The 21,633-nt window shown below is 37.9% G+C and overlaps 1 protein-coding gene across 5 annotated transcripts in view; it reads left to right on the top strand.

Annotated features, from left to right (window-relative positions):
* The window catches only part of myo18aa (myosin XVIIIAa), a 38,801-nt gene extending 22,641 nt beyond the window's left edge, over positions 1-16,160 (top strand). For 3 of the 5 annotated variants that reach the window (XM_016269539.1, XM_016269538.1, XM_016269541.1), the window contains 22 exons: positions 341-469; positions 1,916-2,059; positions 2,471-2,560; positions 2,808-2,927; positions 3,443-3,560; positions 3,784-3,911; positions 4,101-4,255; positions 5,240-5,363; positions 5,490-5,690; positions 6,143-6,253; positions 6,340-6,444; positions 6,527-6,673; positions 6,776-6,889; positions 8,609-8,725; positions 9,330-9,413; positions 9,619-9,756; positions 10,076-10,261; positions 10,535-10,674; positions 11,132-11,176; positions 12,232-12,354; positions 13,028-14,481; positions 15,241-15,317. In XM_016269539.1, coding sequence (XP_016125025.1) covers positions 341-469; positions 1,916-2,059; positions 2,471-2,560; positions 2,808-2,927; positions 3,443-3,560; positions 3,784-3,911; positions 4,101-4,255; positions 5,240-5,363; positions 5,490-5,690; positions 6,143-6,253; positions 6,340-6,444; positions 6,527-6,673; positions 6,776-6,889; positions 8,609-8,725; positions 9,330-9,413; positions 9,619-9,756; positions 10,076-10,261; positions 10,535-10,674; positions 11,132-11,176; positions 12,232-12,354; positions 13,028-14,468 — 3,960 coding nt within the window. In that variant the 3' untranslated portion in view covers positions 14,469-14,481; positions 15,241-15,317. Of the gene's footprint in view, positions 1-340; positions 470-1,915; positions 2,060-2,470; positions 2,561-2,807; positions 2,928-3,442; positions 3,561-3,783; positions 3,912-4,100; positions 4,256-5,239; positions 5,364-5,489; positions 5,691-6,142; positions 6,254-6,339; positions 6,445-6,526; positions 6,674-6,775; positions 6,890-8,608; positions 8,726-9,329; positions 9,414-9,618; positions 9,757-10,075; positions 10,262-10,534; positions 10,675-11,131; positions 11,177-12,231; positions 12,355-13,027; positions 14,482-15,240 lie in introns of all 5 variants that reach the window. The other 2 variants (XM_016269542.1, XM_016269540.1) reach the window with 2 other exon arrangements.
* Positions 16,161-21,633: the final 5,473 nt, after the last annotated feature.

The raw sequence follows: 21,633 nt of genomic DNA, 5'->3' as shown, positions 1-21,633 counted from the left end.
ACCCCAACACGGGAAAAACCAGGGGGAACAAAAAAAAAAAAAAAAAGAGCGGCGTGTGTAAACAAGCCCCGCCTGGCGCGTTCCCAGAAGAATGGAGATTTATTGGACCGTATTATAAGTTGGAATAGTTAGTAATTATTTTGTGGCAGCTGCAATTGGCGTCAAGGTTTGCGAAGGCTGAACTGCGCTCAGAAAAGGATTACAATGTCAGGAGCCCTTCATGAAAGATTCGAGGAACAAAACACTGATTTACAACTCCACCAACATCTCCTGTCAGTTCTGCTCAACTTGTGCTGTTACGATTGCTGCTGGCACAACTATGTTTGTGTGTGTCTGTTAGGTGTTCTTCAGGGCTGGAACAGTGGCTAAACTAGAGGGACAGAGGGATGAACACACCAGACAGAACATCACGCTGTTCCAGGCCGCCTGCAGGGGCTTTTTGTCTCGACAGGCCTTCAAAAAGAGGAAGGTAAAGTCAATTTTCCATTTTGCGTCAGTCTTGAGCTGAAATTGCAATGTCAGTCCATCAGAATCTCAACATTTATTTCTCTTACACTACCGTTCAAATGTTTGGGATCAGTAAGTTTTCTTTTTGTTTGTTAGATTTTTTCTCTTATGCTCACCTAGGCTGCATTTATTTGATTAAAAATACAGTAAAATTAGTGATATTGTGAAATATTATTACAATTTAAAATAATTGTCTATTTTAATATATTTCAAAATGTAACTTTTCCTGTGATGACAAAGCCATTTTCAGCAGCTATTACTCCATTCATTCATTCTCATATGCCGATTTTTTCTTAATATTGTTGATTAATATTAATATTTTTGTGGAAACGTTATACATTTTTTGTCAAATGCTTCGATGAATAGAAAGTAAAAAAAACAGCACCTTTATTGTCAACCCAATGCATCCTTGCTGAATGAAAGTATCCATTTGTATTAAAACAATTTACTTACCCAAACTTTTCAACTGTAGAATATATCAGTCCACTTTAAGAGCAAAACACATACATCAATGCACAGCATTGAGCAAGTGAGCATTTATGGAGGTGACAAGGTTTTATTTAAGCTGAAGCTAGTAATTTGTGCAACACTAGTGTCACCGAGCAGAACTGCAGACAAAAAACTACCCCCGTCTCCCATTAGTCATACAAACAAATAGATCTGCCCCAAACTCACTCCATTGGTTGAGCCATTGATGCTGTTGTTGTGCAGCTCAAACAAACTGAAAATGTTTTGAAAGCACCACAGAATAAGTTTTTTTACACATTTTGAGAGAATTAACCTACAAAAGACTTCGTTGCCTCTGCATATTAAACTATGGTAGAAAGCATTTTAATACTGGAAAATAAACACACTTCTGCTTTAAGTGCTCTCCCGTTTAGTCTCCCTAGAATTACAAGATCTCAAATTAATAAAAGCTCCTCTGAACACTTTCAGATCATGGCATGCAGTCAGGCCTCTGAATAAAATCCTCTCAATTCTTCATAATGTGCATTTAATTAATTCCAATTGGATTTACAGTTTTGGTTTGCTAGTCTTTCTGTACTTTTTCAAAAATGTCATATCAAAATCATACTGTGGCTTTTATGTTTGTGTTTGCAATGGAACATTAATCATATCATGCCGCGCTGTTAATGCAACTGTCATATCATTCACAGATGGAGATCTGTATCATCAGCCTGACGATTAAAGGAATAGTTCAGTCAAAATGAATATTCTGTCATCATTAACTCATCCTCATGTCATTCAAAACCTCTATGGCTTTTTTTACCCTTAAACATAAAGGCTGCTGAAAATATGGGCCACTCTATTTAATATAATGAAAATGAATGAAGACTAGGGCTGCATAAAAGTTTTTCACGTAAACGTTCCCTTTAAATAAGCTAAAACAAATCTCTCTGTCTCTCAGATCCAGGATTTGGCCATCCGTTGTGTTCAGAAGAACATCAAGAAGAATCGTGGTGTGAAGGACTGGCCCTGGTGGAAGCTCTTCACCAACGTACGACCTCTAGTAGAGGTTCAACTCACCGAAGAACAGATTCGAGGAAAAGACGTGAGTCTTTCCAGCTTACTCTTTATTTCATGCCCTGGTTTGCTCGCTATGCAAGGCTTCTGTCAGTTTACAGTAGAGCTCGAAGGTTTATCTGTGTGTGTGGACGCATTTGCCTAAAAGATGACACGATCTGAGGGCTTTTGTTGCATCAGCGTTAGAGCCGAGACTTCTCTTTGATTCCTGCTGCCATCACATCTCAATCCCAGCTCAAAGCATTAGCTTTAGAAATGCAACAATGCCGTCTGGCCCCTTCCTGAACTCACCTGAAGGCAGAAAGATCTCGCCTGATCAAAAGAACATCGGATCATATAATAGTAGCTCAACAAGCCTCAGACCAAAGATCGTCCTGTTCTTATCTAAATATTCAGTATTGTCTTTTGATGGCGATAAATGTTTTGTTTTGACTTGTAGGAGGAGATCATGCATCTGAAGTTGAAGCTGGAGAGGGTGGAGAAGGAAAGAAATGAGCTACGGCTGACCTCGGATCGTGTGGAGAGCAGAGTAAGAGAACCAAGCTTTTTATTTTATTTATTTATTTATTTTTTCATTTTTGCTGTCCTGCTTGGCTCCTTCAAGAAAACCAGAGAAAAAATAAGAACGCAAAGGGTGTTATTTTTGAGTTAGATAGGCCGAGTGTCTCCACAAGTATTGACAAATAAATGTATTAAGTGATGTCTAAATGAAAATATAAAAATGCAGAAAGCCTCCACCATATTAGAAAAACAAGAGCATATGTGTGTTTATGTAGATCACAGAGCTGACGGCAGAGCTTTCAGATGAGAGAAACTCTGTGGAGTCGACGTCCCAGCTGCTGGAGAATGAAACAAGCGAGAGATTGCGTCTGGAGAAGGACATGAAGGACATGCAGGTACATGAACTCCATCAGTCCTGCTTCAGTCTTTATGAAACAGTGATAAAGAGTAACTAAATAAAAGATAGCCGCTAGGTTAACTTTTTAAGTAACATAATTCAGTAAAATAATATGGTTTCAAAACACTGCATCACTATAATTTGTCACATTATGTTTTACCAGGAAAAAATATCATATTTTATGTTTTTATACAAAATTTAGTAAAATTCTGTTTAGTAACAGTTCAAAATATTTAGTTAAATGTTTTTAATATGGTAAATATTATGGCATCTTAATTTTAGTAGCTTGTAGTGTAGTGTGTTTTTCATAAATATAGATTTACTGTATTTTAACTATTTTAAATCATAAATAGCTTGTGTCATGGATTGAATAAAAGTTGTGGTGAAAGTGTGTTGGGGAGATTTATACTTTATATAAACTTTCTTTTATAGTCTGTGAAAGTTGTGGTAGGAGTGAATTTGTGAGTGGGCTGCTGTAGAACATACCTTTGCTTTTCTTTTTCTGAAACTCAGGTGAAGTTTGACAATGTGAAGAAACAGATGGAGTCCATGGAGATGGAGATCATGGAGGCCAGACTCCTCCAAGCATCAGAGCTCAACGGCGAGATGGACAATGATGGTGATGATTCTGGTAAAAAAAACTAAACAAAAAAAACAATTAGACAGCACTTGAAGCTGATTATAAAAATGCTTTATTTTGATAAGAATATAACATTTTTGGTCGCTGGGATGGAAAGAGGACCGGATTGGTCAAAAACTGCTCTACACACACACACACACACACACACACACAAACAGCTCTGTGAAACAACTCAGGAAAAATCTGTCTGTCTCTGTATGTTTGTGCATGTCAGGAGGTGAATGGAGGCTGAAATATGAACGTGCCATCAGAGACACAGAATTCACAAAGAAAAAACTCCAGCAGGAGATTGATGACAAGGTGGAGACAGAACAACAGAACAAGAGACACTTGGAGAGAAAAGTTAGTATAGCACAGTAAATAAACACATACAGAGAGTGCACACACACTAGGACTGCTAACAGACTACACACAGTGTGAAATGTATCCAAATTCAAACTCTGCTACAATAAATGATACTCTGACGTTGACCAGCAACACTTCAGAATCTTTAGACTTTTATAAACTTCACCTTCCTGTCTCTCTGTGTAGTTAACGGACTTGCAGGCTGACCACGAGGAGTCCCAGCGATCAGTCCAGCAGCTGAAGAAGAAATGCCAGCGGCTGGCAGCTGAGCTGCAAGACACCAAACTGCACTTGGAAAATCAAGAGGGACGCAACCATGAGCTGGAGAGAAAGCAGAGGAAGTAAGAGCCAATCATACACACACACACACACACACACACACACACACACACACACACACACACACACACACACACATCTTAGTCTGTGTCTTCAGTCTCCTACCTGGTCACCTGCTGGGGTCTGATTATAGAGATTTCTGATTATTGTTTACTCTGGTTGTTTGGGCCATATATTTACTGTTTGATTGTTTGGGCTGTTTGTTTATAATTTGACGTGTTTGTTTACTGTTTGATTGTTTTAGTGGTTTGTTTACTTTATTGTTTGGGCTGTTCTTTTACTCATTGTTTAATCATACATTTCATTCAATAATACAGTACAGTAAACAATTTGTTATTTGATTACTATATGATTGTTTGGGCTCTTTCTTCAATGTTTGATTGTTTGCTGTTTAAGTTTGTTTACTTAATTACTGTCTTTAGTTTGTTGTTTAGTTAAGCTGTTTAGGCTGTTCATTTACTGGCTGACTACTGTCTTGAGTTTATCATTTAGTTGTTTAAGCTGTTCGTCTACTGTCTGATTACTGTCTTTTGTTTGTCGTTTAGTGTTTAGTTGTTTTGTCAGTTCGTTTACTTTCTGATTAGCTGGGCTGTTCATTTATAGTTTGGGCTGTTTGTTTACTCATTGTTTATTTCTAGACATTTAAATTGATTGTTTATTGTATGATTACATCTCTATTTGAGCTCTTTCTTGACTTTTTGTTACTTTTTTACTGTCTGATTGTTTGATCTTGGGGTTGGATTTGTTTATTGCTGGACTGTTTTTATTTGTGTGTGTGTCTGTTTAGTATTTGGCTGATGTTGCTCATAACTAAAAACTTAGCACATCAGATTTAGAGCTGGAGCTAAATCTCAACATACTTGACAATTCATGAGTAACCTCAGTGTACAGTTTATGCCCATGAGCACGTTATCATGTTGCTCTTGTCATACTGTGGTTGAAATTACATGTCTCAAAACCCATCTATCTTCTGAATTTTCTGGCAGGTTTGATGTGGAGAAGAACCAGTTTCACGAGGAACTACAGAAGGAGAGGAACCAGCGGGAGAAACTGGGCCGAGAGAGAGATATGCTAACTGGCGAGGTGTTTACAATCAGACAACAGCTACAGGTGAGACTAAAGATAGAAGAGTGTGTGTTGCTCTCTCTCACATCCTTAAGCAAGACGCTTAACTTCAGGTTTCTGTAATAAATCTATGGTATATTGCTAATGACAAATTCATAATTTAACAAACAGGAGAAGGACACAGAGCTGTGTACGGTCAGTCTGAAGGTAGAGCAGCTGGAATCCGAGCTCCAGGATCTCTCGTCTCAGGAGTCAAAAGACGAGGCATCACTCGCAAAGGTTAAGAAGCAACTGCGTGATCTGGAAGCAAAAGTCAAAGATCAAGAGGAGGAGCTTGATGAACAGGCTGGAAACATTCAGATGCTGGAACAGGTACAAGCTAAAAAACAGCCAAATCAAAGATGGATAGTGACTCTGAATTATGCTGTGTTCTGTTCAGAGCCATTGTTATTGTTAACTAAAACTATTAAAAATCATTTTCATTCATGGAAACATGGAAGCTGAAATAAAGTAAAATTAGATGAAAATCTTAAATATAGTCTTAAGTAGAGTCTAAAAAGAAGCTGAAACTGAAATAAATATAAAGATTAAATAGAAATATAAAAAAATTATTTAAAAAAATGATGAAATGACTAAAACCTGAACTAAAATTAAAACTGAAAAATAAAAGCAAATTTTATATATTAATACATATTATAATAACATGTAAATAATATTAAAATAACATTGTTCATTTCGAAAAGGTGGAAAAGCAAAACCTGCCAACTTTATTTTTCAGAGGATATTATCAACAGTTAACCTTATCTGATCTGTGTGTTATTTAGGCTAAACTCCGTTTGGAAATGGAGATGGAGAGATTGAGACAAACGCATTCTAAAGAGCTGGACAGTAAAGATGAGGAAGTGGAGGACATCAGACTGTCCTGCAGTAAGAAGGTGAACAAACAGGATCTGAACACAATCAAATCACACAGTTTGAGACCTCCATGTTTCCTAATGGCTCTTTTGAAATGTGTGTGTAGCTGAAGCAGATGGAAGTGCAGTTAGAGGAGGAATATGAAGATAAACAGAGAGTTCTGAGAGAAAAGAGAGACCTGGAGTCCAAACTGATGATGGCACAGGAACAGGTACTAACACAAGAGAACACAAATATTGCAGACAGCATACAATACTCAAGAAAGTATAACACAGTATTACACTATATAACAGGTTGGTCAGAGGGATGTAGAGACAGAGAAACGTCTCAGGAAGGATCTGAAGCGCACAAAAGTTCTTCTGGTTGATGCGCAGGTGATGCTGGACCACCTAAAGAGTAATGTGCCCAGCAAAAGAGAGATCATCGCACTCAAAAATAAGGTAGAATCACAATCAGAGCAGTAGAAATTACAATTAATGTCCCTCACTGGGAATAGAAAAGGACTAATTGCTTCATGTGAGCATATGTTGTATCTGGTGTAGTTGGAGGAGTCAGAGTTTGCCTGCACAGCCGCAGTGAAAGCACGCAAGTCTATGGAGCTGGAAATTGAAGACCTTCATATCCAGATGGACGACATCACCAAAGCCAAGATGGCTGTGAGTCATATTCTATTTTATTTGAAAACAGTTCAGTGGTCATAAACAGGACAAGTTTGAATGTTTTTTAACATGTTTGTTCAAACATAGAGTACATTTATTTATATATGATTGTTTGGGCTCTTTCTTTGCTGTTTGCTAGTTTGTTTTTAGAGTGTTTGTTTTCTTTATTGTTTGTCCTTTAGTTGTTTAAGATGTTTGTTTCCTGATTACCGTCTTTTGTTTGCTGTTTACTTGTTTAAGCTGTTTGTTTACTTTCTGATTGTTTGGCGTGAATGTTTACTGTTTGATTGTTTTATTAGTTTTGTTTCAACAGTTCATTTGTTATAAACAAGAAAAGGTCTTATACAACATTTATGACCTTTATGATATCGAGGAATTAACCCACATTTTCAGATATTTCACAAGTTTCATTTAATTCCTGAGCAGAAATTGTTTGGTTAATTATTATGCGAGTCATTAACAGCTTTTTTAGAAATTTACACAGGATAGAATATGCCATTCAAAACATGTGATTTACTACTTTAGAAAATGTCAATTTGTTCACCAGATTCGTTGGGAGAAAAATTTTAGTTTTGAGGCAAAATTCATCTTTTGAGTTGAATTGAGCAGTAAATGTGTCAAGATTCATTCAAACAGCTGGGTAAAGAGAAATAAAGTGCTTACAGTTCAATCATTTTCTTGCTCAGGCTGATGGAAAAAAAACATTTAGAATAAATATTCCAGAGGGAAAAATGTAAACCTCCAGAGTCAGATAAAGAAACCCTGAATCATGGTGTCGTAACCAAGCATGACGCGATAAAGCGTTAAATCCTGTCTCTTCCATGTTTATCTGAGTTTTTGTCCTAACCGACTGTGACTGTGACAGCCGACAAGACATTTTGACAGTTGCTTGGTTTTTATTCCTGCAGCGTCATGCTGTCTGGCTCCACCCACAGTGAAATCTGACACAAATCCTGACTCACATGGAATTTTATACCTTAAATCTATTCTGATTTTGTCTTCACAATTTATCTTGGTGACGACAAAAAGAATGGAGATAAAATGAAAATCAGTGCAGCTATTCTTCTCTGATTCCTCCCCATTCACATTATAGGCTATTTCAAGACTCCAAAAATATGGCACTCAGATTTAAATGGTACACTTGGGGTGTGCATTTGATTTATTATTTATGAGGAAGAGGAGATGATGTCAAATAAAAGAGTTTAAGGGTGTTATCTCCTCGTCACAGCCTCAACCAGAAATATGCAATTACTGTGTGTAATGACAGTATTTTAGACCCACTATGAAATGCTACTCTAAAATCTTACACTAAAATGGCAGAAACATAGTTTTAAAACACTGAAGGCTGCTGTGACTATATTATGGGAAGTGATCCGTTATTAAAAGTTATGTTTTTTTGGGTTATCTAGACAGTTTAGGGTAATGGAGAGCAGAGAAAAACAACAAAAATAATAAATTGCAACTATTAGACATGTAATAAACCGGTTTGTTTGTTTGTTTTTTAAGAATTGAGAAAACATTTTGTTGTTGATGTAAAACTGCATCCAATCAAACTCTGCAGTATTTTGGTGTGGTGTTGATCTGTCACATGGTAGAAGCTGCCAAATCAGACAGATGCCAACATGGACAGGTTGCGTGGCATTTCCTCATCCTCAAAAACCATGAATAAACCTATTCAAGGTACTCATTTAACCCTGTCTGTTCTGTCTCCCTCAGTTGGAGGAGCAGATAAGTCGTCTGCAGAGAGAGAAGAACGACCTGCAGTCTCGCTTTGAGGAGGATCAGGAGGACATGAATGAACTCATGAAGAAACACAAAGCTGCAGTGGCTCAGGTGACCTCATATACATATATATATATATATATATATATATATATATATATATATATATAGTATATAGTACCATATATAGTACAAACTATAGTCAGTAAGATTTTTTTTCTTAAGAAATTAATACTTGTATTCACCAAGGATGCATAAAATTGATTAACTTATAAACTAATAATTTTATTTCTATTTAAATGCTGTTCTTTTTAACTTTTTATTCATCAAAGAATCCTTAAAAAAAGTTCTCAAAAAATATTAAGCAGCTCAACTGTATTCAACAATGATAACAATAAGAAATATTTCTTGAGCAGCAAATCAGCAGATGATTTCTGAAGGATCGTGTGACACTGAAGACTGGAGTTTTGCTGCTGAAAATTCACTTTTTCCATCAGGGGAATAAATTCTATTTTACAATACTTTCTGTATTTTTGATCAAATAAATGCAGCCTTGGTGAAAGTAAGAGACTTATTTCAAAAACAAAAAATGTGTATGACAAAGTCTAAATTATATATTTATGTATGTATATATCAACATTAAATCAGCAAAATTAAAATACTAGCACAGATTAAGAGTTTAAATTAAATGTATGTATCATATGTATGTGTTTAGTCTACAAGAGATCTGGTACAAATCAGTGACCTACAGGCCCAGGTGGAGGAGGCCATGAAAGAAAAACAAGAGATCCAGGACAAGGTACCCAAATACACAAAAAATTATTTGCAGGAGCCCGGAATTGCCTTCTGTCCCCTCATCATTATGTTCTACAGTACATAGTGGATTTGTAGATGGTTAGGCCCCATGCAGTGAGAAAGGTGCAGAGGGCTAGCCGAATGTGGTCTGAAACATGAGTCTTACACATGACCTCAGAGTGACCTGTGTGTTTTTATTTTTTTGGCAGCTTCACTCCCTGCAGTCACAGCTTGAATTTCAGGAACAGTCTATGGTGGAGAAATCGCTGGTCAGCCGTCAGGAAGCCAAAATCCGTGAACTAGAGACCAAACTAGAATATGAGAGGACCCAGACCAAACGTCTGGAGGTGAGTCACGTGCATGGCAAATTCAATGAATTCATAGCAAGACACCGAAGCAGGATAGTTACGAAAAAAAGGATTTTATTTCATTTTGTATTTTAGTTGTACATTTCAATTTAGTTTTAGTTTGATTTAATGTTTTTATTTTATTCCATGCATAATTCTTTTAGTGAACTAAATGCTTAACCAACGTCCATAGCGCATGCAGATAAACAACTCCATCAGTGGCCACAATTCATTTACAGGGAATTGCTTCAGTGTGTTTCTGTCTTTTTTTATGAGGTCTTATCTTTGGCTTTTCCATTTGTCCATGTTCATCCTCCAGTCTCTTGTAACACGGCTGAAGGAAAACCTGGAGAAGATGACTGAGGAACGAGACCAGCGTATTGCCAGCGAAAACCGGGAGAAGGATCAGAACAAGCGCATGCAAAGGCAGATCCGAGACATAAAGGAGGAGATGACTGAACTGTCTAAGAAAGAGGCAGAAGCCAGTCACAAAAAACATGACCTGGTGAGTTCCAGAGCGCCCCATGCTGTATGGAGATTCTCTTGCCATTGCTATAGCAACTATAATGAAGGGAAACTGCCACAATGGATCTTTTATGAAAAGTGACATAGTTCTTGCATAGTAACCATATCTTAACTGGGGTATTTGTAGTAAGGCCACTGTTTAAACCATAAATGGCTTCTCAGGTAAATGTAATGGTACTGCATAAAACACAGTATGGTTGCTGTAGCAAAACCGTGGTCATTTTTTTCATAACTTTGGTTGGACTTCAAACAGGAAATGGATATTGAAAGTCTGGAAGCAGCCAATCAGAGCTTACAAGCAGATTTGAAGTTGGCCTTTAAGCGGATTGGGGACCTGCAGGCTGCTATGGAAGATGAAATGGAGACGGATGATGATGATGACCTCATCAACAGGTATGAGGATTAGTCTCCTGTCAGTGCCACTGTTTCCATGGCAACAATTCTCTTAAGTTGATCAGGACAACCACTGCATGTTACTATTGTTTACATAGACCCCTTTTAAGTTATTTTGCTTTTTTTCTTCTTTTGTTTCTTGCCTCCAATTTTTTTTTTTATATGATCAACTACTTATTTTCCTTTCCCCCATATATTTTCATCTATTTTAATTTTATTTTTGGCAGTTTACAAGACATGGTGACAAAGTATCAGAATCACTGTTTCCATGGCAACAATTCTCTTAAGTTGATCAGGACAACCACTGCATGTTACTATTGTTTACATAGACCCCTTTTAAGTTATTTTGCTTTTTTTCTTCTTTTGTTTCTTGCCTCCAATTTTTTTTTTATATGATCAACTACTTATTTTCCTTTCCCCCATATATTTTCATCTATTTTTATTTTATTTTTGGCAGTTTACAAGACATGGTGACAAAGTATCAGAAAAGAAAGAACAAAACGTGAGGATGCTAAGTGGTGATTGTTTCTCATCTGTTTGTTGGTTTGAGTTTATAATGCTATTCATTGTAAGAACTTGAAAATGCTGTTGTATTACTCTGCAGTCCAACAAACCATGATAAGTCTCGCATGGCAAGTATTATTTTCAGCTGAAATGAGAAGAATTATTAGTCCAATAACTAATTTGATAATACAGCAGCATTTTCCTGTCTTCATGAGCATGTGCTGAAATTTAACAATATCATTATGTGTTGCTCATCTGTTTTTACCCATTACACCAGCCATCTTTTTATCAGAGCCATTTATACTCCCAGAAAAATGTGAAAATATCAAATTTAAACATTGAAAAACACAGAGAAGCCACTTTTAAATTAATCCCACTACTAAACCCGTTTTCATTCTCTGTTTGAAAATCCAAATTAATGTATTAAGTTTCTAGTGCATCTTGCTACTTAACTGTGCTTAGCAAGTTGTGATATGTTCATGTGTGTTGTTGTGCAAGTGTAACGGCTTGGATTCTGGAAAGGGAGAATCAATTGCATTCGGTTGATTTGCTGTAATTGAGTGGAACTGCGATATGCAACCAATAGAAGCAGATTGTCACAGTCTATTAGTGTTTAAATGTGAGCTGTGTGTGTGCTTAAGCTTTAAATTGTGTGTGACAGTAAGTTGAAATTCTCCAGAAGCATCTGTAGCCTAAATTCACTGTACTCATGGCATCCCTGATTGTGTCTGTACAGTTTTTGTACACAGATTTATACTTGTATAAGCGTTTGTGTATTTTCTTAAAATCAAAGCTTGATATAAACTGTAATAGTGACTGCAAAGGCTTATGGGAATGATATAATGTGCCACTGCGTTCACAGAGAGAATGCAGTAAAATATCTGCCTCTAGTGTTATTGTGGAACGGATTGAAATCCTCTTTTCCCCTATTTCTTTTATTGAAACCACGTGTTGTTTTGGCACTAACCAAAGTATCGTAACCCTCTTGCCTTGATCAGCCAAAATGACCTTTATGTCAGCTGCTATATTTGATTGAGCTTCTCTTGTTGGCAGTGGAGATGAATCGGATATGGACTCTGAGGTGGAGGACCGCGTAGATGGGGTGAAGTCATTGCTCTCCAAGAGCAAAGGATCCGCCAAGACACTCTCTGATGAGGGCACCCAGAAAACCACCAGGTCAGTGTGGAACATATTGGAGTTTAATTTCAAAGACTGAGATAATTTTATGATCCCCAGAGCTGGAGAAATTAAACCACACTTAATGGTGTTGGGGAACTGGTGACTAAATTATGAGTTTGTTTACATTTAATATATGGTCTTTTTTCTGGAAGTATAAATTAGTATTTTTATTTTTTAACCCCCTTAAATACATATTTATCAAATGCATATTATCCTCCATAAGTTTTCTTTGGAAAGCTGATTGAACAATCGTTCAAAGCGTATAGGCAGCTTTTGTAGCTAAATTTACAGGGTAAGAACATTGGGGGCGCTACTGATGTGGTTTACCAGAGTACCAGCCAAGACTTACATATGTCCTCTCCATCTGTGCGAAGTGCTAATAAGCTCAAGACAGCATTTGATGGTGTTGGATTCATGACTGTCTCACCGGGAGCTGTTGTTGCTGTTCTGTCCCTCAGTAGTATTAATATGGTGCGGTTACATAACTGCCATTAGGAGTTTAATCCTTTTAAGTTTATTCCTGGGGTTGGTGTAAAATACGCTCCTAAATTACCTCTCAAATCTCTTTCGTTCTTTGAATTCATATTTATCTCTGTTACGGGTATCATCCTGTTTCATTCATTGATCATCTGCAATTCTGCCACTTTAATGTGTTTTTTGTCCGTCTCAGACACACCAATGCTGCAAATGCAGATGTGAAAGATATAAAAGAAGGGAAAGAGGGAAAAGAGGGGAAGGAGGAAGTAAAAAAGGATTCAGATGAGAGCCGTCCATTGTCTGTGATGAGCTCGCTCAGCTACAGGAAACGCTCCCACCAGAAGGACTGGAATGGAGGTGCAGGGGATGATAGCTCTCTCTTCAGTGCCCTTCGGGAGCAGCCGGACATGCCTGACCGATTGTCGTTGCGCAAAGCTAAAAGCAAATCCACAGACAGGCCTCAGACTGGTGATGACCTGGATGACCGGGGTTCAGTGATATCCCAGGTTTACTCTGAGGCTGCCAGTAGGGCCAGGAAAGGTCTAGATCGTCGCTGGACCAAAAGCAGTCCAGAATTTGACAAAGAGTCCATGGTGTCCTCGGTTGCCCCGAGCCGAGCTTCCGCACGCCGTGGGATAAACCAAGATGATGATGCTCTGTCTGGTGTGAGCAGCTTCAGCTTGCGACGTAGTACTTCATGGATGGATGACAGTCGCAGTGATTACGGGCCGACAAGTACCAGTATGAGTCAACGATCTAGAAGCCGAAGTCCTGGAAGCACCAGCGTCGGCTCACGAATTTCCCTGGCCCGCAGCACCCGACTTAGCGAGTTTGGAGTTCGTTTGAAGAATGATGATGTTGATGACGATGATGATGTTGACTCTGTGAGTGTGGCCGCATACAGTCCACGCTCAGTGGGCCGTAGTCTGTCCACTCCTGCCCAGCTACGCTCCTCTGAGAACCCACTGGATGCTTCTGACGTTAAACCTGTGAGCCACCGCAACTACCTGGACCCCGAGCTAGAAAAAGCCATCAATGAAGTCCTGAGCTTCAAGCCAATTAAATTCAAACGCCGCAGCTTAGAAGACTCAGATGAAGAAGAGGAGGGAGTTGGTGGTGCAGGAGAGGAAGAAGATAGGAAGAGCATCAAGAGTTTGTTGCAAGACAAGGACGATGAAGGTCTGGGCCTTAGCGGGTCCAGTCTGAGACGCTCAGCTTCAGGTTCTGCTGTAGATTCTGGACGTTCTGGAAGCTCAATGAGTTCCTTCAGCTCCAAGAGCAGCAAGAAGAAGAACAAGAAGAAGAGCAGGCGCTCTGAGTCTGACAGCTCCTCCAATGAGGGTCATACTCGGCGGCATTCCAGACAGAAAGAAAAGAGAAGATCCAAAAGCTCAAGAAAGAAAGAATCTGGATCGTCCAAGTCTGAATCTGACTCTGAATCATCATCTTCAAGCTCTGCATCAACAGTTTCATACCGCAGCTCAAACAGCGTGAAGAGAACCCCAGGACAGAAAGATGGGGGTCCGGAAAGTCCTGATGAAGAACGACCCCCAAGCAAAAAAGAAATAAAGAAACAGAAGAAGAAAGTGGACAGTCTGGTTATGAAGTATCTCTATAAGCCTGACAGTGATTAAGGATCATTAACAGGTGACCCTGGATGGGCCAGACTGAGGATTGATGTTTTCAAGAAGCTTCTCTCTAAATGCATGATGTGTTCTGCTGTGTGTTAAACTCTAAACAGTAGTTGTATCATTGGATTAAAAGGCATGCCATGACACTGTTGCCTGAACATTGTTTTGGGTTTGGACACAAATAGATTCAAAGTGTGGCCACATAGAGTATTGTACTAACACACAAATGCTTATCTTGATTTTTCCAAGTAGGACATGCTCCTTGTTGGTTCTGAAACAATATACTATCAATCAGATCTTTGTGGTAGGTTTGACTTAGATTTTGGAGCTTCAAACACTTCATGAACCTCTCATTATCAACCATTTATTTTTTTGGGTACTGGTTAGGGAAATGTTAGAAACTTAATAGGAAAGGATACGGGTAATAAGGGATAGGCTTCAGGCTTTTTGTTAATTTGACAGGATTTTTGTTCCAGGACCAACAAAAGATATTCTTAGAAATGCAGTAAGCCACAATTAATGTACATAAAGCTTTAGAAATACTGGAAGAGTTTAAACTGATAATTGAGTAAGACCTTATTGCAAAGATGTTTTGGAACTACTGTAGATGTGCATTTGTGACCAGCCAGGGACATTCACTCATGACTTTTGCCCTGCTTATCTATCTTTGCATGGCATTGTGCCCGTCTGACCTCTCGCAAGGGACTAGTATGAAGGTGTGGCTATAATCTTATCTTCCCGTTTCTAAAAAAATCTTGTCTTTTTTTCCCTCCAGCTCCTCACTCTACAGACCACACTCAGTGCAACATGATGAAGACAACACTGGACCAGAGAAAGACACTACACAAACTGAAAGTACTATCCTTAAAGACAGCAATGATGATGGTCAACCTTCGGAAAGTGCTGCGTAGATCTGATCTGCTGCTCGCGTGCACTGAAAAGTGCCTCAGTTTACCTCTCATCTACCCTAGCACTGATTCACTTCGGTTTCTTCATAGCCTACAATGGGACTAAAGTTTATCACTGCAGGTCTACATATACAGTGTGTTTTATTCGAGTTTTTTTTTTTTTTGCAGCTGCGTGGCACCTGTATTAATTTAGATCGCGCATGTCTCCATCAACAACCCCTCCAAGAAAATGAAGTAATATATTGTGAAAAGGAAATGAGAATCTTTATCTAATTTATGTTTATTTTATATTGTTAGAGTGTCTACTTTATGACATTTTGCCTTGAATTTGCTTGAGTGAACTATGTAGCACAGCTTTACTGTAGTTTGCAGTTAACGAAATAGGGTATTTATCTTTCTCTTCTTTGTTCCTTTATGAGCTGGTGAACTACTGTTAACCAGAAGAAGGTAATTTAGCACTGGTTTACTGAATGGCAGCATTTTAATTCTAAACCTCTTTATGATTCAGTTTATTTTCTTGAGGGTGCTTCATGTTTGGGCCTTAAGTGACATTTATAACCATTAATTTAAGATAATTTAGTACTATATAATTTAACTCTGCCAAAATTAATTATTGATGGGAGTCTAATAATTTCTGATGTGTCTGTGGGTAAGTGTGGTGTGTGCATGTGTGTGTCCTCCCCTGTTTTTCTATGCATTAAATAAGACTTTTATTATGAAAGTACATACAAACAAGAGACTGTTTGTTTGTTCAGTGGCTTATGCAGTAAAAGCAAAATGATATATAAAAGCAATATATATAAGAAAGAGTTTTGCATTTGTTTTATTGTAAACAAAAGATGTTGATCCATTTGTATGGATGTGAACTTGATTTCTGCCAGATATGACTAAAGAGTGTCTGTGGCGTAGTTTCAGCCCTTATACCTGGAAGTTGCATAGAGCCAGGCGACCCAGTCAGCTCTTATCATTTGTGTCATATGCAACAAACTGTTACTTAGCGGACTATGGGAAGTTTGTGGGTATGCCATCTGATCCTGAGATAAAGGTTTAAATGCTATATTATATTATACTTAATAAGATGAAAAAGTATAACAATGGGTCTTATTCAGTTGTGTAAAAGTGGTACTTCCATGTGCAGAAACAGTATTATGGATGTGAACTTGATTTCTGCCAGATATGACTAAAGAGTGTCTGTGGCGTAGTTTCAGCCCTTATACCTGGAAGTTGCATAGAGCCAGGCGACCCAGTCAGCTCTTATCATTTGTGTCATATGCAACAAACTGTTACTTAGCGGACTATGGGAAGTCTGTGGGTATGCCATCTGATCCTGAGATAAAGGTTTAAATGCTATATTATATTATATTATATTATACTTAATAAGATGAAAAAGTATAACAATGGGTCTTATTCAGTTGTGTAAAAGTGGTAGTCTTGAACCACTTTTGCAGTGTTAACCCCTGCATTGCAGTGAAAAACTTCTGCAATGTAAACTTCTGCAGTTAGAATGTTACTGCTAGATGCTTAGCAACAGACAACCAATCACATACCTCATATTCATGTGCTTTGGACAGTCATAGAAAAATGGCACGTTGTGTCCACCTACTGCAATTCCTGTTTGGAGAAGTCTGAAACAAATAATAAAGGTAACACTTTAGTTTAGGGACTTATTCAGTTGTGTAAAAGTGGTACTTCCATGTGCAGAAACAGTAGATTCACATTAGGTGCACAAACTTGTTTTAGTGTATATATTGTCCTCAGTTACCCTAAGAACAACAGTGGAAATTTGTTGGGTTGCAAATTTTTTATTGAGAAATTTGCCTTATTTTTTAAGGTTTATAAGAACATCTGTCTAGCAGACTAGAAGGAACGCAGTGTGCAAACACAAGAATAGCATTTAATCCCTGGAGTCTCCAGGGGGCCCTTAGATAAACAGTGTTGTGGGAACGCACAGGAGAGGCATGCTGGGATTTCCCACTGCTTTGTGTTTGGGCTCATCCACACTATCTGTCTACTCTGTTCTGATCCATGTTCACTGATATAATTTGCTCTTCAGTGGAAAAGTTAAACCAGCAGGACACTGGTTTAAACCCTCCCTTGCATTGTCCCATGATTTTCTAGCTGGCAGAAGCTTATGGTGCTTGATTTGATCTGTCGGAGGAAGTGCTGGATGTGTACTGTTTTAGAAGACTGCTGTTTTCGGTGTAAGCCTACATGACATTAATGGGTAATGCATGAGAGTTTGTTTTTTATGTCCTGTAGACATGCATGCTTTGTTTTGGTTCAAGTACAATGCTAATCGATGGTTTGGTCTTCTAGGTACTAGTAAAATAATGCAGGTTTTAAATAGCAATGTAACGAATGATAGTCAGACCTTTGTTTTCTTAATTTGTCAAGCGACTCACATCAAAGAGATACTGTTCTACTAAATAGACAAACTGAATGCAATCAGATTAAAGGATAGGAACTATCTAGGTCCATGATAACTACAACCATAAAGTTGTGTATTGTCTTGTTCTGACAGATGATGGGTTGTTTCAGAGGTCTTTTAATATCACATATAAATTTCCCAAGTCTCAACAAGTTTAAACTTATGCTAGAATCCTGTGATTTAACACCCGCCTTTTGCTTTCCGCTTATCGTGGCAATCCCGAAGCTAATTAACATAGCCCTCTCTGGGTTGAGGATGGATTTCTGCTGCTTTAGCTAATGGTCTTTTAATGTGTCCATTGTCAGACAAAGTCAATATAAATTTACTTTACTATTCCCCTAATATATACGCTTTGATCTTCTCACTGTGCAGTTCCCGTTTGGAGCTCCATTGAAGTGTGGGGAATGTGTGTTGTCTGCAGACTGATATTCCTGCGGGAACATCAGGAATCATGATACAAAGCGGCTAATCGTTTTTTAACAGCTTGCTTTGTTTATAACTGCAGGGTTGGGAGACATAAACGATTTGCAATATGTGAAAGAATTATTCTTAACTAAAAATACTGCATTATTATTATTCATGCTTTAATGGTCTCTACAGTGTTGAGATCATTATAAAGATCCCCCCAAAGACGTATGTTTCAGAACGTTAAACTGCTTAAAAGTGAAAAATTAATTAGCCATTTAATTCCAAAGTTCATTAGTAGAGCAGATGGAATGAATTATGTAGGGTATATCTAGACAAATGATCCAACCATAGATTGCCAGACTGTTTCAGCAGCAGTTTACAGAAATTCTGCACAAGATGCAAACTTTAAACACTAAATAACTCACGTTGTGCTTAACCCTGGGTTTATTACCATTCTAAACCGCTAGTAGAGAAACATTTCACAATTGTAATTTAGTGGTGTTAGCTCAGAGCAAGTCTTGAACCACTTTTGCAGTGTTAACCCCTGCATTGCAGTGAAAAACTTCTGCAATGTAAACTTCTGCAGTTAGAATGTTACTGCTAGATGCTTAGCAACAGACAACCAATCACATACCTCATATTCATGTGCTTTGGACAGTCATAGAAAAATGGCACGTTGTGCCCACCTACTGCAATTCCTGTTTGGAGAAGTCTGAAACAAATAATAAAGGTAACACTTTAGTTTAGGGAACAATTCTCACTAGTAACAAGTTGCTTATTGGGATGCATATTACTAGCATATTGGCTGTTTATTAGTACTTATAAAGCATATTAATGCCTTTTTCTATATGACAATATTTTACATCCCTAATCCTACCCAATACCTAAACCTTAAAGGTGGGGTAAGCGATTCCTGGTAGCCAATGTTGACATTTGAAATCACCAAAACAAACACGCCCCTACCCCAAAAGGGTCTCGCCCCTATTTTGATAGCTCTGCCCCACACATACATACGCAACCCAGGCAACGATTAGTTCTGTGAAACAAAGCAAAACCAATGTTACACCGTGTCTACATCGGATGCGAGTGGCGGGGCGCGACAAAATACTATGGAACTCATTATAATCAGTGATGCTGTCTACACCATAGATATATATGCATATGGTCTACACTGGATGCGGCGCAGCACTACTACTAGTACCAGTGTACTAGACAGACTTTAGCTGTTGTGGCGTAGACACGGTGTTACTCACCTATCAAGAAGAAATAAAGCAATCTCGTGTCCGATGGCAGGCCTTCCGCTCCTTGAGTTCTCTCCAGCGCTGGAAAGCTGATCTGATATTTACACGGGTCCTACTTATTGCCTTAAGCCTTCTTATGTTCCGCAGACGTTTTCCTCTTTTGTTTTTTATCAGCCATCTTTATCTTTCTGTCGCTCGGCTCGTTAATGTCCATCCTGTGTACTAAACGCTCTCTCCGCCACATCATGAGTAGACACGCCCCTTACTGCTGATTGGCTACAGGTTTGTTTTGCTAGTGGTCCCGAATCAGTTTTCTAAAGCGTTTTTGAAAAATCGCTTACCCCACCTTTAACAACTACCTTACTAACTATTAATAAGTAGCTAATTAGAAGTTTATTGAGGCAAAAGCTGTAGTTAATAGCTAGTTAATAGTGAGAATTGGTCCCCAAACTAAAGTGTGATGTTAATAAAGTTACAAATAATCCTTATTATACTTAATAATCCTTAGTAAAGATACAAATAATCCTTATTCATCAGTATGACTGAATGAGCTGAAAATTTTCCTTCATGTTCTATTTTCAGAAGTCAGGAAAATATGCTTGGAATTTTAGTGTGACATGCATAAGAAGAATATTTGTGGAAAGAGCTCCTTTCAAGTCCACTGCATTATTTTCCCCCTTATTTACTTTATTCCTTTGTATTCCACTGTAACAATGTGAAAAAAAGACAACATATGCAGTACTGTGCAAGTGAGGTCTGCTCACCTGATTTAATTTACTTGAATTCCTGAAAATTCATTGAAATGCACTAAGAATCTCTCGCCTTTATCCCTAATTTCTCACGTCTCTCCAGGTTTGTTTTCACACAGATGCTTTAAAATGTAATTGTCTCCCTTTTTCACTTCTAATCCCTATCAGCAGTGTTTACTGGAATGTTTCTAAAGCAGGTAAATACAATATTTGCTATCTGTCAGAATTACAGAAATCACTTTGAAATATTATCACTCAATGTTCCAGTTAATAAACGTTTATGATTAAGGCTATGTAAAGTGATATTTAACACGTCTGTAATATTGCTGTGGAAATAATCAAGCTTTTGGAGTTATTCATGGTCTGCTGTAGCAATTTGTAAAATGCTTTTACACTTTTAAGTTTCCTTTTAATGTTCAGTGATTAAAAATTGAGTAGATTAATGTCACCTCATTGTACTCGTTTTGGAAAATATTTATTGTGTTCATACAGAACATGTATTTGTTCTCCAGAACTGACAGGAACTGGGAAACATTGAAGCGGTCTTTGCGTCTGTCGCAGTGTTATTGTAGATCTACCGTGCAGAACAGTGATAATAAACCTTGACTCTCTGCGACCTATTCAAACTGCTGACGAAATGTTTCAGTCAGATCCGGTCCAGCTCTGCTGCCAACAATTTCCCATAAAGATCAGCTAATAAAAAAAGCTGTTAAGATGGTTCCAATAGACATTCTTAAATAATAAAACCTGCATTTTCTCAGAGCTTAGATTGAACATTTCATAGCCCCTTTTCAACAGAATCTCCTCCAGCCCAGCAATCCTGCGGTGCAATAGAGTGGGTGTGAGATTTCTGACGGTGTGAAGGTCAGCGGCAGATTAATAGAGCATCATTTTTGTTTGGTAAGTGAATTATCAGTGCTGTGCAATAAGTCACTGCATGGGGACTCATTTTACTAACGCATATCAAACAGTCAGAATGACCTCTGACCTTTATAAGGCCAGGTACTTGTTTGAGGAAAGGTCATTTAGCTGCTGAGCAACTGCCATTAGCTTTCTGGCTTCAGGTTTTATAAATCACCTAGGGTTGTAAGTAACAGAGTTCAACAATAACGTCCCAATTTTTTCAAGTCGTCTTGATTTTCAACATTCATGTGTCTCCATAAGCATTAAAATGATGGAACTGAATCAGTATTATGTAACTATTGGCTATTAGTCATTATCTTTATGTATAAAATAGTTTATTTGAAGTTTATTGCAAAATATTTCATCTTAACATATATTAGTTGACTGAATGGGAGATCAAATTACATACAGAATACTATAATGTTGTGAAACACCTTGAGATGTGTCTTTAAAGTCGTATGTTATCGCTAACAGTCAATGAGAAAATTAATGTCATTTTAAATTTCAAAGTCCACCATTGCACTCTGGAGA

Source organism: Sinocyclocheilus grahami, unplaced genomic scaffold (assembly GCF_001515645.1).
Source record: "Sinocyclocheilus grahami isolate Dianchi unplaced genomic scaffold, SAMN03320097.WGS_v1.1 scaffold53.1, whole genome shotgun sequence".
NCBI classification, from domain to species: domain Eukaryota; kingdom Metazoa; phylum Chordata; class Actinopteri; order Cypriniformes; family Cyprinidae; genus Sinocyclocheilus; species Sinocyclocheilus grahami.
Note: the sequence above shows the minus strand (reverse complement) of the source record. Positions and strands in the feature narration are given on the sequence as shown.